Genomic DNA, 16,433 nt, shown 5'->3' with positions numbered 1-16,433 from the left:
TCAGAATTCAATGTCGTCCATGATGGATTCAAATTGATATAGCAGTATATTTACCTCTGTATAGCTAGAATCCATCTCGACAATGATATCATTTTTGATTCAAGTTGCCAGGTTATTTAGGCCAGCTAGACATGTGTTGGCCATCTAAGACGTCACCAACTGAGCCGTACAAGACGGCCGGCTGGAGATGGGATAGGACGGTAAATCAGTGTTTCACTCATCTGGTGAATATTTCACTTACACGATGATGGCCAGCATTATGGTGGGAGGAACCGGGCAGAGCCTGGGGCAAACCCACATCCATCCGCAGGCTTGCTGGCAGACCTTCCCACGTACAGCTGGAAAGGAAGCCAGCATGAGCTTTGGTTGAAGGCTACTGGGTCATAGCGCCATGCTGGTGTGCTAACCTTCTCGGCCACTCAAAAGGCTTTTAAGAAAACCCAGTTAGTGTTATGTTTCAATAATTATGGTACAGTTTGAACTTGGGAGACTAAGAACTGGGAGTTATAATGTAGTTTTAGCATTTGACTGAGAAGAACAGCTTAGATTTGTGACTGAGATTTTTTTAACGCCCTTTGACATTTTTTTGTAAGGCCCTTTGAGAATGGACTCATTTCATTTTTTTACACATTTTGCAGGTGGGTTATCCTTTTTAGTACAAACTGATCTTGGAGAAAGTTTCATGTTAATTTCTACAATGTTATGCTTTTTTTGTTCTATATAACAGAGAACGCCACACACACTGGTCTGGGCCAAACTTAAAGGCTATCCTTTTTGGCCTGCAAAGGTAAGCTTATATTACAAGTTTTGGGAAAAGTTTTTATTCATTATTGTTATTGCTGCCTCATATAGCACTCAGCACTGAGAGGCTAGAGCAAGAAACAGGACTGGTTGGTCTGGTGTCAGTATAATGTGACATTGGGGAGGGGGGGGGGGGTCTGGTTTCTGCAGTATGATAATTCAGTCTCAGCAGCTATGCAAGGATCATGCCAGCAGCAGCTATGCAAGGATCATGCCAGCAGCAGCTATGCAAGAATCATGCCAGAGGCAGCTACGCAAGGATCATGCCAGCAGCAGCTAGTGGGAATTCGCTCTGCAGCTCATAACGCTGCATCTTGGATGAGGAAATCCGAGTTCAAATCCTGGTGTGACACAGAGAATGATTCCGTCAGCCATTACACCAGACGTGGCACATGTGTTATTACATGCGGTGGACACCATACACAAAATCCTTATTAAAACTCTCTGTATGTAATTTTGTGTGTATCAGGTGTTATTTGAAATTCCTGCAGATTCTGGAGGACTGGCAATCCTGAAAATCTTCATAGGTAGAGTGTAAGAGTTAAGTCTCTTTCTCTTAACTATAAGAGGGCAGGGGGAGGGAGGGGACTGGGTGGTAATTAGTGGTTGGTTCTTCTTTTCTGTATGGTCTTACATGAAATTTGCTGGAGATCATTTTGAACTCTTACACGTGGAAAAGTTCATCAGTAACTCACCAAATGTTGATGGTTCAATCTGAACCCATAAAATGGCCACCATTGCATAAGTTAAAAGTTACACGTGGAAGAGTTCACCAGTAACTCACCAAATGTTGATGGTTTAATCTGGACACATAAACTGGCCACCATTGCATAAGTTGAAAGTTACACGTGGAAGAGTTCACCAGTAACTCACCAAATGTTGATGGTTCAATCAGGACCCATAAACTGGCCACCATTGCATAAGTTAAAAGTTACACGTGGAAGAGTTCACCAGTAACTCACCAAATGTTGATGGTTTAATCTGGACCCAAAAACTGGCCACCATTGCATAAGTTAAAAGTTACACGTGGAAGAGTTCACCAGTAACTCACCAAATGTTGATGGTTTAATCTGGACCCATAAACTGGCCACCATTGCATAAGTTAAAAGTTACACGTGGAAGAGTTCACCAGTAACTCACCAAATGTTGATGGTTTAATCAGGACCCATAAACTGGCCACCATTGCATAAGTTAAAAGTTACACGTGGAAGAGTTCACCAGTAGCTCACCAAATGTTGATGGTTCAATCAGGACCCATAAACTGGCCACCATTGCATAAGTTAAAAGTTACACGTGGAAGAGTTCACCAGTAACTCACCAAATGTTGATGGTTTAATCTGGACCCATAAACTGACCACCATTGCATAAGTCATAAGTTCTTAAGTATTGCGTCAAATAAATTATGACTACAGTTATTGTTTGGCACATTTGCAATGTTCAAGTTTAGTGTATGTTTTTTTGTTTATGTTTATTCAAGCATGTTTTGAAGGCATTATTCTGTGCAGACTGATAAAATTATAGTTTTTTGAAGCTCTTAAATTGGCCGTCACACCTAATGTAATTTTGTCTTTAAACTCAGATCAAAAATATGCATGAATTGCACTGAAAGTTGCTCTTTCATATGCTAAAACTTGTAGGAATAAGGGTAGGTAAATGAACAAGTAGAATTACACTTTGTGTTTGTGTGTTTGCTGTTCAGGCTCTCAGGGAAGTGGATGGTCAGGTAGATGTGCGATTTTTTGGTGCTCATGACAGGTGAGTTGAGCTTGCATGTGCCTCATTGATGTAATTGTTATCCCCCTTTGTGATTTGCATCTGTCCATCTGTGTGTGTTGGTTACTTGTACATACATGATATCTGCAGTTCATCTGTTTGAGATAAGGCTTCCAGATTTGGTACATGACCTGATTAAATTTTGAACTTGGGAAATTATCTATTTGTAACTGTGCTGCCTGGTATGTGCTTATGTACTGGGCAGGGGGTTGGCCAGAAATGTGTCCAAACATCCCTTATTGAGGCCATTTTGTTATAACAGGTGTCCAGATTTCATTTTCTCCTATCTCTCCCGTGTAAAAAGTCCTGAAAACAGGGTGTCCTAATAGCACGAGGTTGTTATTTCACCTGTCCACTTCGCTAACGCTCTAACCTATTGATATTTGTATGCGTTGCACAAAAGAGAGGGCTTCAGTGCTGTTTCTGCTTGTGGGATCTTTGGGACAACAAGCAGTTGACAGCCCTCTTTAACATTTGACAAGGCCATTTGTTGTCCACCAAGATAGTGTCCCATATCTGTGTGTCTCGTGAGAAATAGACAATAACTTGTCAACAGATCATCTACTGTTTAAACAAACGGATTATCTTTTTGTCTTATTGTGAATGTGAAGTAACATGAAATGATTCTGTATTTGCATGGTTTATAAGTCGTCTGTTTTGGGTGTAAATAACATTATTTAACATTTATTTTCCCTTAGGTCCTGGGTTCCAGTATCACAAGTCTTCCTTCTCAGTGAAACAATACCTACAGCGTTTCGGAACAAGAAAGCTGGAGGGTTTGACCAGGCCATGGAGGAACTTCAAATACATATAGACAAGATAAGGTGAGGAACTGCAAATACATAAAGACAAGATAAGGTGAGGAACTGCAAATACACAAAGACAAGATAAGGTGAGGAAGTGCAAATACATAAAGACAAGATAAGGTGAGGAAGTGCAAATACATATAGACAAGATAAGGTGAGGAACTGCAAATACACAAAGACAAGATAAGGTGAGGAACTGCAAATACATAAAGACAAGATAAGGTGAGGAACTGCAAATACACAAAGACAAGATAAGGTGAGGAACTGCAAATACACAAAGACAAGATAAGGTGAGGAACTGCAAGTACATAGAGACGAGAAGGTGAGGAACTGCAAGTACATAAAGACAAGATAAGGTGAGGAACTGCAAATACATAAAGACAAGATAAGGTGAGGAACTGTAAATACATAAAGACAAGATAAGGTGAGGAACTACAAATACATAGACAAGATAAGGTGAGGAACTGCAAATACATATAGACAAGATAAGGTGAGGAACTGCAAATACACAAAGACAAGATAAGGTGAGGAACTGCAAGTACATAGAGACGAGAAGGTGAGGAACTGCAAGTACATAAAGATAAGGTGAGGAACTGCAAATACATAAAGACAAGATAAGGTGAGGAAGTGCAAATACATAAAGACAAGATAAGGTGAGGAACTACAAATACATAGACAAGATAAGGTGAGGAACTGCAAATACATAAAGACAAGATAAGGTGAGGAACTGCAAATACATATAGACAAGATAAGGTGAGGAACTGCAAATACATAAAGACACGATAAGGTGAGGAACTGCAAATACATAAAGACAAGATAAGGTGAGGAACTGCAAGTACATAGAGACGAGAAGGTGAGGAACTGCAAGTACATCTAGACAAGATAAGGTGAGGAACTACAAATACATACAGACAAGACAAGGTGAGGAAGTGCAAAGACATCTAGACAAGATAAGGTGAGGAACTGCAAATACATAAAGACAAGATAAGGTGAGGAACTGTAAATACATAAAGACAAGATAAGGTGAGGAACTGCAAGTACATAGAGACGAGAAGGTGAGGAACTGCAAGTACATCTAGACAAGATAAGGTGAGGAACTACAAATACATACAGACAAGACAAGGTGAGGAAGTGCAAAGACATCTAGACAAGATAAGGTGAGGAACTGCAAATACGTAAAGACAAGATAAGGTGAGGAACTGTAAATACATAAAGACAAGATAAGGTGAGGAAGTGCAAATACACAAAGACAAGATAAGGTGAGGAAGTGCAAATACATAAAGACAAGATAAGGTGAGGAACTGCAAATACATAAAGACAAGATAAGGTGAGGAAGTGCAAATACATAAAGACAAGATAAGGTGAGGAACTGCAAATACATATAGACAAGATAAGGTGAGGAACTGCAAATACACAAAGACAAGATAAGGTGAGGAACTGCAAATACACAAAGACAAGATAAGGTGAGGAACTGCAAATACATAAAGACACGATAAGGTGAGGAACTGCAAATACATAAAGACAAGATAAGGTGAGGAAGTGCAAATACATATAGACAAGATAAGGTGAGGAACTGCAAGTACATAGAGACAAGAAGGTGAGGAACTGCAAGTACATCTAGACAAGATAAGGTGAGGAACTACAAATACATACAGACAAGACAAGGTGAGGAAGTGCAAAGACATCTAGACAAGATACGGTGAGGAACTGCAAATACATAAAGACAAGATAAGGTGAGGAACTGTAAATACATAAAGACAAGATAAGGTGAGGAACTGCAAATACATATAGACAAGATAAGGTGAGGAACTGCAAATACATAAAGACAAGATAAGGTGAGGAATTGCAAATACATATAGACAAGATAAGGTGAGGAAGTGCAAATACATAAAGACAAGAGGTGAGGAACTGCAGATACATACAGACAAGACAAGGTGAGGAAGTGCAAAGACATAGAGACGAGAAGGTGAGGAACTGCAAGTACATCTAGACAAGATAAGGTGAGGAACTACAAATACATACAGACAAGACAAGGTGAGGAAGTGCAAAGACATCTAGACAAGATAAGGTGAGGAAGTGCAAATACATGTAGACAAGATAAGGTGAGGAAGTGCAAATACATATAGACAAGAGAAGGTGAGGAACTACAAATACATACAGACAAGACAAGGTGAGGAAGTGCAAAGACATCTAGACAAGATAAGGTGAGGAAGTGCAAATACATGTAGACAAGATAAGGTGAGGAAGTGCAAATACATATAGACAAGAGAAGGTGAGGAACTACAAATACATACAGACAAGACAAGGTGAGGAAGTGCAAAGACATCTAGACAAGATAAGGTGAGGAAGTGCAAATACATCTAGACAAGATAAGGTGAGGAACTGCAGATACATATAGAGAGGATAAGGTGAGGAAGTGCAAATACATATAGACAAGAGGTGAGGAACTGCAGATACATATAGAGAGGATAAGGTGAGGAAGTGCAAATACATATAGACAAGAGGTGAGGAACTGGGATACATATAGACAAGAGAAGGTGAGGAACTGCAGATACATATAGAGAGGATAAGGTGAGGAATTGCAAATACATCTAGACAAGATAAGGTGAGGAAGTGCAAATACATAGACAAGATAAGGTGAGGAACTGCAAGTACATAGAGACGAGAAGGTGAGGAACTGCAAGTACATCTAGACAAGATAAGGTGAGGAACTACAAATACATACAGACAAGACAAGGTGAGGAAGTGCAAAGACATCTAGACAAGATAAGGTGAGGAACTGCAAATACGTAAAGACAAGATAAGGTGAGGAACTGTAAATACATAAAGACAAGATAAGGTGAGGAAGTGCAAATACACAAAGACAAGATAAGGTGAGGAAGTGCAAATACATAAAGACAAGATAAGGTGAGGAACTGCAAATACACAAAGACAAGATAAGGTGAGGAAGTGCAAATACATAAAGACAAGATAAGGTGAGGAACTGCAAATACATATAGACAAGATAAGGTGAGGAACTGCAAATACACAAAGACAAGATAAGGTGAGGAACTGCAAATACACAAAGACAAGATAAGGTGAGGAACTGCAAATACATAGACACGATAAGGTGAGGAACTGCAAATACATAAAGACAAGATAAGGTGAGGAACTGCAAATACATATAGACAAGATAAGGTGAGGAACTGCAAGTACATAGAGACAAGAAGGTGAGGAACTGCAAGTACATCTAGACAAGATAAGGTGAGGAACTACAAATACATACAGACAAGACAAGGTGAGGAAGTGCAAAGACATCTAGACAAGATAAGGTGAGGAACTGCAAATACATAAAGACAAGATAAGGTGAGGAACTGTAAATACATAAAGACAAGATAAGGTGAGGAACTGCAAATACATATAGACAAGATAAGGTGAGGAACTGCAAATACATAAAGACAAGATAAGGTGAGGAATTGCAAATACATATAGACAAGATAAGGTGAGGAAGTGCAAATACATAAAGACAAGAGGTGAGGAACTGCAGATACATACAGACAAGACAAGGTGAGGAAGTGCAAAGACATAGAGACGAGAAGGTGAGGAACTGCAAGTACATCTAGACAAGATAAGGTGAGGAACTACAAATACATACAGACAAGACAAGGTGAGGAAGTGCAAAGACATCTAGACAAGATAAGGTGAGGAAGTGCAAATATATGTAGACAAGATAAGGTGAGGAAGTGCAAATACATATAGACAAGAGAAGGTGAGGAACTACAAATACATACAGACAAGACAAGGTGAGGAAGTGCAAAGACATCTAGACAAGATAAGGTGAGGAAGTGTAAATACATCTAGACAAGATAAGGTGAGGAACTGCAGATACATATAGAGAGGATAAGGTGAGGAAGTGCAAATACATATAGACAAGAGGTGAGGAACTGCAGATACATATAGAGAGGATAAGGTGAGGAAGTGCAAATACATATAGACAAGAGGTGAGGAACTGCGGATACATATAGACAAGAGAAGGTGAGGAACTGCAGATACATATAGAGAGGATAAGGTGAGGAATTGCAAATACATCTAGACAAGATAAGGTGAGGAAGTGCAAATACATAGACAAGATAAGGTGAGGAACTGCAAGTACATAGAGACGAGAAGGTGAGGAACTGCAAGTATATCTAGACAAGATAAGGTGAGGAACTACAAATACATACAGACAAGACGAGGAAGTGCAAAGACATCTAGACAAGATAAGGTGAGGAATTGCAAATACATAAAGACAAGATAAGGTGAGGAATTGCAAATACATAAAGACAAGATAAGGTGAGGAACTGCAAATACATATAGACAAGATAAGGTGAGGAACTGCAAATACATAAAGACAAGACAAGGTGAGGAAGTGCAAATACATAAAGACAAGGTAAAGTGAGGTTGGAAAATACATCTAGACAAGATAAGGTACAATGTTGGGTTGGAGACCACATATAGACAAGATAAGGTACAATGTAGGGTTAGAAACCACATACAGACAAGATAAGGTACAATGTAGGGTTGGAGACCACATACAGACAAGATAAGGTACAATGTAGCATTGGAAACCACATACAGACAAGATAAGGTACAATGTAGAGTTGAAGACTACATACAGACAGGATAAGGTACAATGTAGGGTTGGAGACCACATACAGACAAGATAAGGTAAAATGTAGGGTTAGAAACCACATACAGACAAGATAAGGTACAATGTAGGGTTGGAGACCACATACAGACAAGATAAGGTACATTGTAGGGTTGGAAACCACATACAGACAAGATAAGGTACAATGTAGGGTTGGAGACCACATGCAGACAAGATAAGGTACAATGTAGCGTTGGAAACCACATACAGACAAGATAAGGTACAATGTAGAGTTGAAGACTACATACAGACAGGATAAGGTACAATGTAGGGTTGGAGACCACATACAGACAAGATAAGGTAAAATGTAGGGTTAGAAACCACATACAGACAAGATAAGGTACAATGTAGGGTTGGAGACCACATACAGACAAGGTACAATGTAGGGTTGGAAACCACATACAGACAAGATAAGGTACGATGTAGGGTTGGAGACCACATACGGACAAGATAAGGTACAATGTAGGGTTGGAAACCACATACAGACAAGTACAATGTAGGGTTGGAGACCACATACAGACAAAAGACAGGACACAAAATGTATAAGGAGCACAAAGTGAGCACAGATCTTTCAATATGTCCTGCATGGACTTTATGTCAGCTCTGGCTAAATCTTCTATATTTTTGTTACCTATTTTACCCCACATTTTTCTCTGTCTGGGATGTCCACCACAGACCCCTTGCACAGGTGGAGGATTGTTTTAGGGTGCTGTTATTTGACACGATGTACTTTCACATATGATGATTTTTTTGTCTTCTTAGACCCAAAAACATTTGTGTATGCTCAAAATATTAACCATGTAATTTTGCTCCATGTTTTGATTAGACTTTCCACGTATGGCCTGTATCTGTGGGGGGAAAAAAATTACCGATGTTTTGTTTGTTTCTTCAACCATGTTCACTTGGAAGACATTGTCAACGTACCCTAATTCTTCAACTTTTTAAACCACATTTGCAGCCAATATTTTGGATCATTATGAGAAAACTGTAGGGTGTAGAGAAAAATTTTGTACAGTTTCAGGAAGCTTGCATCTTTAGTGACACATATGAATCATTTAGCGTCATTTTCATATTTGTATGCATAAATTCCATTGATCTGAAGAGCTTGAAATGTCCAAAAGGTTACAGTAACGTGTGTGCTTTTTCCCATTTGTAGGGAGGAGTTTGGATCATATGAATATGCAGAATTCCGCACGCCGTATGACAAGAATAATGTCTATCTGCACAACAAGATGAAAATCAACGACAAAACAGCAGCAAAGTCCGCCAAAACACTTCTTGCCAAGTCTCCAAAGACTGCAAGTTCTCCAAAAACCGCCAAACAAATTAAAGCGAGTCCTGTTCAACTCAAAGGAGCATCCGATGCAAAGTCAGGAGAACCCAAATCAACCGCAGCCAAAACTGCATCTGCTGTGAAGATCAAGTACAGCAGTATTATCACTACCAGGAGAGCTGCAGCTGCAAAAGTTGCTGCAGTTGATAATACACCAATGGAGACGGAGAGTGATTCCGTTGTGAGCTCAACAGTGGGTGCCTCAGTTACGCCTGACAGTGTTTCTGTGACAGACAAAGCCCACAATGCTGACCCAATCCAGCCTAAACTGGTTCCTGCCGGATCAGAATTGTCCGTTCCCACTAGATCAATAGTACATATTCCCACTGGATCAATAGTTCCAATTAGATCCACTCCAGCATCCAGTGGTAAGGCTGCAACAACAACGCTACCATCGGTACTGACGCTGAAACCGGGAGATATTCATCGGCTGCGAATCCAGAAAATAGCTGTTGCGCCCAAGCTTGAACAGGCTCTGACGAATATGGCTGAAAAAGATCCTGGTGTGAGATTAAGGACAGGTCAGGGTTTGTTGCAGAGCAGTGTGATGAAAGATAAAGAAAATAATGTTGAAAATACTCAGACAAAATCAGGTGATGAATTAAAGACAGTAAGTTTATCTCCGACTTTGAGCAAGGCTGTTTCTAGTGGAGACGTAAACCCACACACAAGTGACTGTAAAAATGTGACTTCAACTGTGTGCAATGCAAGCATGGGTCATGTAGACTCTGCAGGGCTTGTCACAAGTGAAAGGGCTGTTTCTAATACAAATGTGGGTGTGATGAATTCTTTACAGGGTGAAGGTGGAAGAGGTTTGAGTGAAAAACATGCAAGCAGTGGTAGTGGTGACCATAAGAGTGTATTGCAATTCAAAAGTAATGTGACTTCAAATGAAAGCAATGTGACTTCAAAGGAAAGTAATGCAAATTACGGTGTCAGTGCCACTGGTGACTGGGCTAGAACAGATATCAAGGGCAGTGAAAATAGTGCTTGTCTTGGAAAGACAAATGAAAACACAGACAGTACAATTGGTACAGAATGCAAGATAGCTGCAAGTGATAACAGTGATCGTATTGAAAATGTCAAGGATGAATTTCCTGCTCAAAAACTGGAACAGGACACTTCAGTAAGGGATAACAGTGCTGCTAGTGTGACTGAAAATAGGGAAGTAAGCGACAGTGCCATATTTGAGGACAGTCAAAGCAGTTCTGTAAAACAATCTACGATTGATGACGGGACATCTGCTGGCAGAAGTACAGAGGTCTCGCTGGGCGGAAAACCTGGATGGGACCAAGTCACGACTGAGAATAGAACTCAGGAGTCATCACAAGCTCAGAAGAGTGCAGAAGTTTCCCCGGGAAAGTCTCAGTATTTAGTAGGATTGAGCAAGACGATAGAGTCATGCAAGGCAAAGTTGGGGATAGACGGGAACCTGGATGACCTCCCCTTACCTCTGGACGGCGCCTCGACGGAGGAGGACTCTGAGGATCGGAGCGACTCTGAGGTTGGAAGTGACAGTGACGAAGATTTGGAGGGTATGACAGCTGTCGTTAAGTTACTGTATTTGACTTAATAACACCCCTGATACAGTGTTTTTTAAAGGCAAATACAGGTTATAAAGTGTTACACTTACATTGTTTGCACCAGACTTCATCGTACCTTTCAAAACAACCCTAAAAACACCTTTATAAGGTCAACTGACAAAAAGAGTAACTTCAGTCATGGTGAAATTTTGGGTCAAATGGGGATGGAGGAGATTGAGGGTGGGGAGGGGTTGTCAGGACATCACTGTAACCCAAAGTGCCATCAGGGACTCGGGATTGAAGAAAACAGAGACAATCTAGCACATTTCTGTTATCGTATATGTTTTATACAGAGCATTTGTTTTGTTACAAAAATTGTCAAACTTTAGTGGTATTACAGTGTTTGTTCTAGATCATTAGGTTATTTAAGGTATGGGTTGTAGAATTGTTATTGTTTTACTGCATACATTTATATTAGTTGTGGAGCATATTATTGAATAAGGGATGAAAAGAATAGTGTAAAGTGTAACGTTTTGAATGACAATGCTGGCTGTATTGAGACTCAGGTGAACAAAGTCAGGTACATGTATATTTAACAGGATTTATCTTTCCCTTTAGGTACATGTATGTTTCAAAATGCAGTTTTTGAGAAATCAATACTTTGCCCAAATGACAAAAAAATGAAACATTTTCTTTGCTGACATTATTCATAAATAAATCTTCAACCTCTGACCTTTTTATTCCAGATCCAGCTAGTTCTACAGAAGTAGATAAGACTACCTTAGAATCAACCAATCAGAAGCAAGAGAAAACTGAACAGGTGTCAGGACAAGATACGCAGAAAGATGAAGATTCAAACTGCGATGATGCTGGTCTGAGCATGTCATCCCAGGAATCTGGGACGAGCATCGCAGAGAAGATGTCTCAAGGTAGCACGAGTAAGAGTACACAAGGCAGCTCTGGTGATGTCACAGGGGGTCAGAGTGCTGTGTGCAGAAAGAGACTGTCTGAAGATGATGATAGTATACCAGGAGGAAAAGCTGTCAATTCACACGTTGCTGAGGAGAGTAGTGTGAAAAAGGCAAAGCTGGAGGAAAGCTCAGACAAGTCGAAGGTCAGCAGTGCAAGGGAGACAGTTGTGTCAAAATGTTATGCGGAGAATACTGAGGACGTGTCAGAGACAGGTGGTTTGATAATGGAGGTGGACACGGATACAGACAGTAACAATCTGGTGATTGACCTTGATGAAAACGATGTAGTGTTGACACCGAGGAAACCCAGTGCTCAAAAAGACTCTCAGGTGAACGCAGCCCAAAGAAGTCCTGATGTAAGCCAGGACAAAAGTTGTGAAAACCAAGGGACGCCTTCCCCACCAAAGGATAAACACATGGATAGTGCCACAAAGTCTTTCAAAGCCTCAAAAGAGGCGATAAACATAGCAACATTGTCTAGTTTAGGCGTTCAGGGGGCGCAACAGTTGAACAGTTGTCCCAAAAAAGGAGTTGGTCGACCAAGGAGTGGATGCCAGGACGTAAGTCGCAGTAGAGCGATCGTGTCTGGAACTAAAACGTGGCGACCATTTAAAGTGTCTGACCCGCCAACTACCACGCTAGAGAACATCACGTCTGTGGCTGTATCTTTGAACACAACGCGCACAGTTTCTAGTGTGTCCTCTAAGTTTGTAACAGCATCTTCAGGTCTGACCACGCCTACTGCAGTAGCCACACCCCCAGTTACTGTCACCTCGCACAGTGGTAACGTGCGGCCAACTTTAGTATCTGCAACACCCACATTACTTACTCTGAAGGGCATAGATGGCTCCAATCAACTCCTTAAAGTCATGTCTTTTGGGTAAGTGTTGTACTACAATAATGCTACGCCCGGGCCATCATCCAGGGCCCGAAAATAGTCTCTTCACCTTTACTGCGTAATAGATTGACATGCATGTACGGGGCCAAAAAAAAAAAAATGCTGACGTGATTCCAAACTTATTGAGAAATATAGCGCAACTCAAAATGATGCTTTCTGAGAGCTGTAGAGTCTGTAAATTATGCAAGAAGATTGCATGAAAACTTTACTTTTCATGAAGGCAGTCAGTCATATCTTTTTTTTCAGTTTTACTTGTCAGTTTTAACACTGCTTGATTAGCTTGGGTACCAAACAGTTTGGGATGGCTCTAAATGCCTTTTAGAATGGCTCTAGATATGCATTATTAACCACCAAAACATGCTCCGATTCAAACTTGTTTGTCTGACAGGCAGATGAATGTTAGGTTTCCTAATTATAGCTGGTCAGTATAGTATTTTGACTGCTAGTTGATGTCAGATTAGTTTGACATAACATGGTAGAGGTTGTGGTAAAAGGTCCATGAATAATCTGGCATCTGCTCTTTAACCCATAGAAAGTCCAGGAAATGAATATGACCTCTGTGTGTATGAGACGTTCAGAAATAATAATACATGTATATCCAGAAGAAGTAACATATCCAGAATTAACAGTAAGTCCAGAAGTACTAACATATGCAGAATTAACAGTAAGTCCAGAAGTACTGACATATCCAGAATTAACACTAAGTCCAGAAGTACTAACATATCCAGAAGTAACAGGAAGTCCAGAAGTACTAATGTATCCAGAATTAACAGGAAGTCCAGAAGTACTAACATGTCCAGAACTAACAGGAAGTCTAGAAGTACTAACATATCCAGAAGTAACAGGAAGTCCAGAAGTACTAACAAATCCAGAATTAACAGTAAGTCCAGAAGTACTAACATATCCCAAATTAACAGTAAGTCCAGAAGTACTAACATATCCAGAAGTAACAGGAAGTCCAGAAGTACTAACATATCCAGAATTAACAGTAAGTCGAGATGTACTGACATATCCAGAATTAACACTAAGTCCAGAAGTACTAACATATCCAGAACTAACAGGAAGTCCAGAAGTACTAACATATCCAGAATTAACAGCAAGTCGAGATGTACTGACATATCCAGAATTAACACTAAGTCCAGAAGTACTAACATGTCCAGAACTAACAGGAAGTCTAGAAGTACTAACATATCCCAAATTAACAGTAAGTCCAGATGTACTAACGTAACCAGAAATAACAGAAAGTCCAGATGTTCTAACATATCCAGAAATAACAGTAAGTTCAGAAGTACTAACATATCCAGAATTAACAGAAAGTCCAGATGTACTAACATATCCAGAAATAACAGGAAGTCCAGATGTACTAACATATCCAGAAGTAAATATAGCTACTAAAGCAGCGATGCCAGGGCTCAAGCTGGTATTTCCGGCCCATGCGGCATCACTTCAGGTTAATTGAATTGTGTGTTTCTCAATTGGTATATTATTAGACTTCAACTTCATTAGAAAGTATATTCTTCATAGCCATTCATACATTGTATTACACCATATGGCATGTACATGTCTATGTGCCAAATGTGGTAAATCTGTTGGGCCTTTTTAGCTCTAGAATTTTTTCAATTTAAAAAAATAGTAGAAATGGCGAATTTTTTTTGGCATGTACTGCTTCCAGCTTTTTGCTGTCATCTGTGGTTATGCAGAATTTGTCTCCTTGCCTAGGGATGATGTTAGGCCTTGAGATTGCGTCTCTAGCTTCATTGGTTCAGGAAATATACCCACTTCTGGTTTGATGTCGTCACTTCAGATTTTGCAAACATTGCATTTTCATAATCAGCGTCCAAAACTGCATCAGATAGGACTATTTGCGGACATTATCTGTTGAAGTTATAAAATTAGTAGCAAAAAAACAAATTTTTTGGTCACTTTCACCCTGTAGCAAGGTTGTACAATTGTCAGCCGAGAACGTACACAGTCTCATCCTAAATGTGCCAAGGCTTTGTGCAACAATTTCAGCTCAGTCACATCAGCCGTTCTTAGAGAAGATTTTTTTAGGTTTGGAACAAAATCCAATAAGGCCACCAGGTCACATGACCAAATGTTTCCAAAAGCTATAAAGCAAAACGTTGGATCCTTTTCTAAAACATACTGAAGTTTCAGGAATGTACCGTTTGTCATTTTCTCACAAAATGAATCACAAAATTGGTGATAATAATAATAATAGTAATAATAATCCAAACAGATGCAATAAGGATTCAGGTCTGAATGGTTTGAGCCCCTAATGATATGTACAAAAAGTAAAGGGCATTTCAGTGGAAGGAAAATTATAAGGTGTGTTATTGGTACACATCTCTGACCACTTCAGTGGCCTAATGGTTAGAGCATGCGCCTTTATCACAGCCAGAGATTTCTCAAACAGTTAGATTTCCCCAGAATTAACTGCTTTAAAGAATAGATTTAAACCTTTAATTTTTGCTGATCATCCTGATACTTTCAGGAACACGCCTCGACACATAGCCCCTGCCCCCAGCACCCAGACACTGCCGAGCAACGCCTTTCTGGTGTCCGTACCCCCACCCCTACCCCTTATCATGAGCCCGCAGAGGAAAGGGTCACAGCAGCTAGCTCAGGGGCAGACAGCTGTGCCAGGAACCATTCTGCCACCAGGGGTGACAAGCCCGTGTCAGCCTCAGCTCCAGACCGCCTTAGACCTGTCGTCGGTGCACAAAATTAACGTGGAGAAATACTCAGAAAAGGTCAGTACATAGAATTAATGTGGAGAAATAGTCAGAAAAAGTCAGAACATAGGATTAACATGGGGAAATACTCAGCGCACAGGATCACCATGGTGAAATACTGAGAGAAGGTCAGTGCACAGGATTAATGTGGATAAATACTCAGCTAAGGTTAGTACATAGGATTAACACAGAGAAATACATAGAAAAGGTCAGTGCACAGGACTAAAATGGAGAAATACACAGAAAAGGTCAGTACATGGGACTGAGCTGGAGAAATACTCAGAAAAGGTCAGTACCTAGGACTAAGGTGGAGAAATACACAAAAAAGGTCAGTGCACAGGATTAAGGTGGATAAATACTCAGCTAAAGTTAGTACATAGGATTAACACAGAGAAATACACAGAAAAGGTCAGTGCACAGCATTAAAGTGGAGAAATTCTCAGAAAGGTCAGTACATAGAATTAATGTGGAGAAAAACCCAGGTAAAGTCAGTGCACAGGATTAAGGTGGAGAAATACTCAGAAAAGGTCAGTGTACAGGATTAACAGAAAGAAATACTAAGTACACAGGATTAACAAGGGAGAAATACTGAGAAAGGGTCAAAGCACAGGATTAACAAGGGAGAAATACTGAGAAAGGGTCAAAGCACGGGAGAAATACTGAGAAAGGGTCAAAGCACAGGATTAACAAGGGAGAAATACTGAGAAAGGGTCAGAGCACAGGATTAACAAGGGAGAAATACTGAGAAAGGGCATATAGAGAATCAGGCACTGAATGGCAGTGGTCAAATTAATATTAATTGAATTTCTCTTTTCAGATAGCAGTGGCTGTGAAGGAGTCTGTAGATGAGATGTACAGAGACTTGTCTAGCAAGAACACCTTCCAGGTACTGTATACAATGGCATATCCCTTAAGCCGTCAATAAAT

The 16,433-nt window shown here is 40.1% G+C and overlaps 1 protein-coding gene across 8 annotated transcripts in view; it reads left to right on the top strand.

The window, feature by feature from the left end:
- LOC135463290 (MYND-type zinc finger-containing chromatin reader ZMYND8-like) overlaps positions 1–16,433 on the top strand; it is a 51,490-nt gene that overhangs the window by 25,078 nt on the left and 9,979 nt on the right. For all 8 annotated transcript variants that reach the window (XM_064740536.1, XM_064740542.1, XM_064740541.1 and 5 more), the window contains 7 exons: positions 728–787; positions 2,501–2,556; positions 3,273–3,398; positions 9,203–10,914; positions 11,649–12,753; positions 15,266–15,524; positions 16,324–16,392. In XM_064740536.1, coding sequence (XP_064596606.1) covers positions 728–787; positions 2,501–2,556; positions 3,273–3,398; positions 9,203–10,914; positions 11,649–12,753; positions 15,266–15,524; positions 16,324–16,392 — 3,387 coding nt within the window. The remainder of the gene's footprint in view (positions 1–727; positions 788–2,500; positions 2,557–3,272; positions 3,399–9,202; positions 10,915–11,648; positions 12,754–15,265; positions 15,525–16,323; positions 16,393–16,433) is intronic.

This window comes from Liolophura sinensis, chromosome 3 (assembly GCF_032854445.1).
Source record: "Liolophura sinensis isolate JHLJ2023 chromosome 3, CUHK_Ljap_v2, whole genome shotgun sequence".
In the NCBI taxonomy this organism is placed as follows: Eukaryota; Metazoa; Mollusca; class Polyplacophora; order Chitonida; family Chitonidae; genus Liolophura; species Liolophura sinensis.
This window is presented reverse-complemented; position numbering and strand designations above follow the sequence as displayed.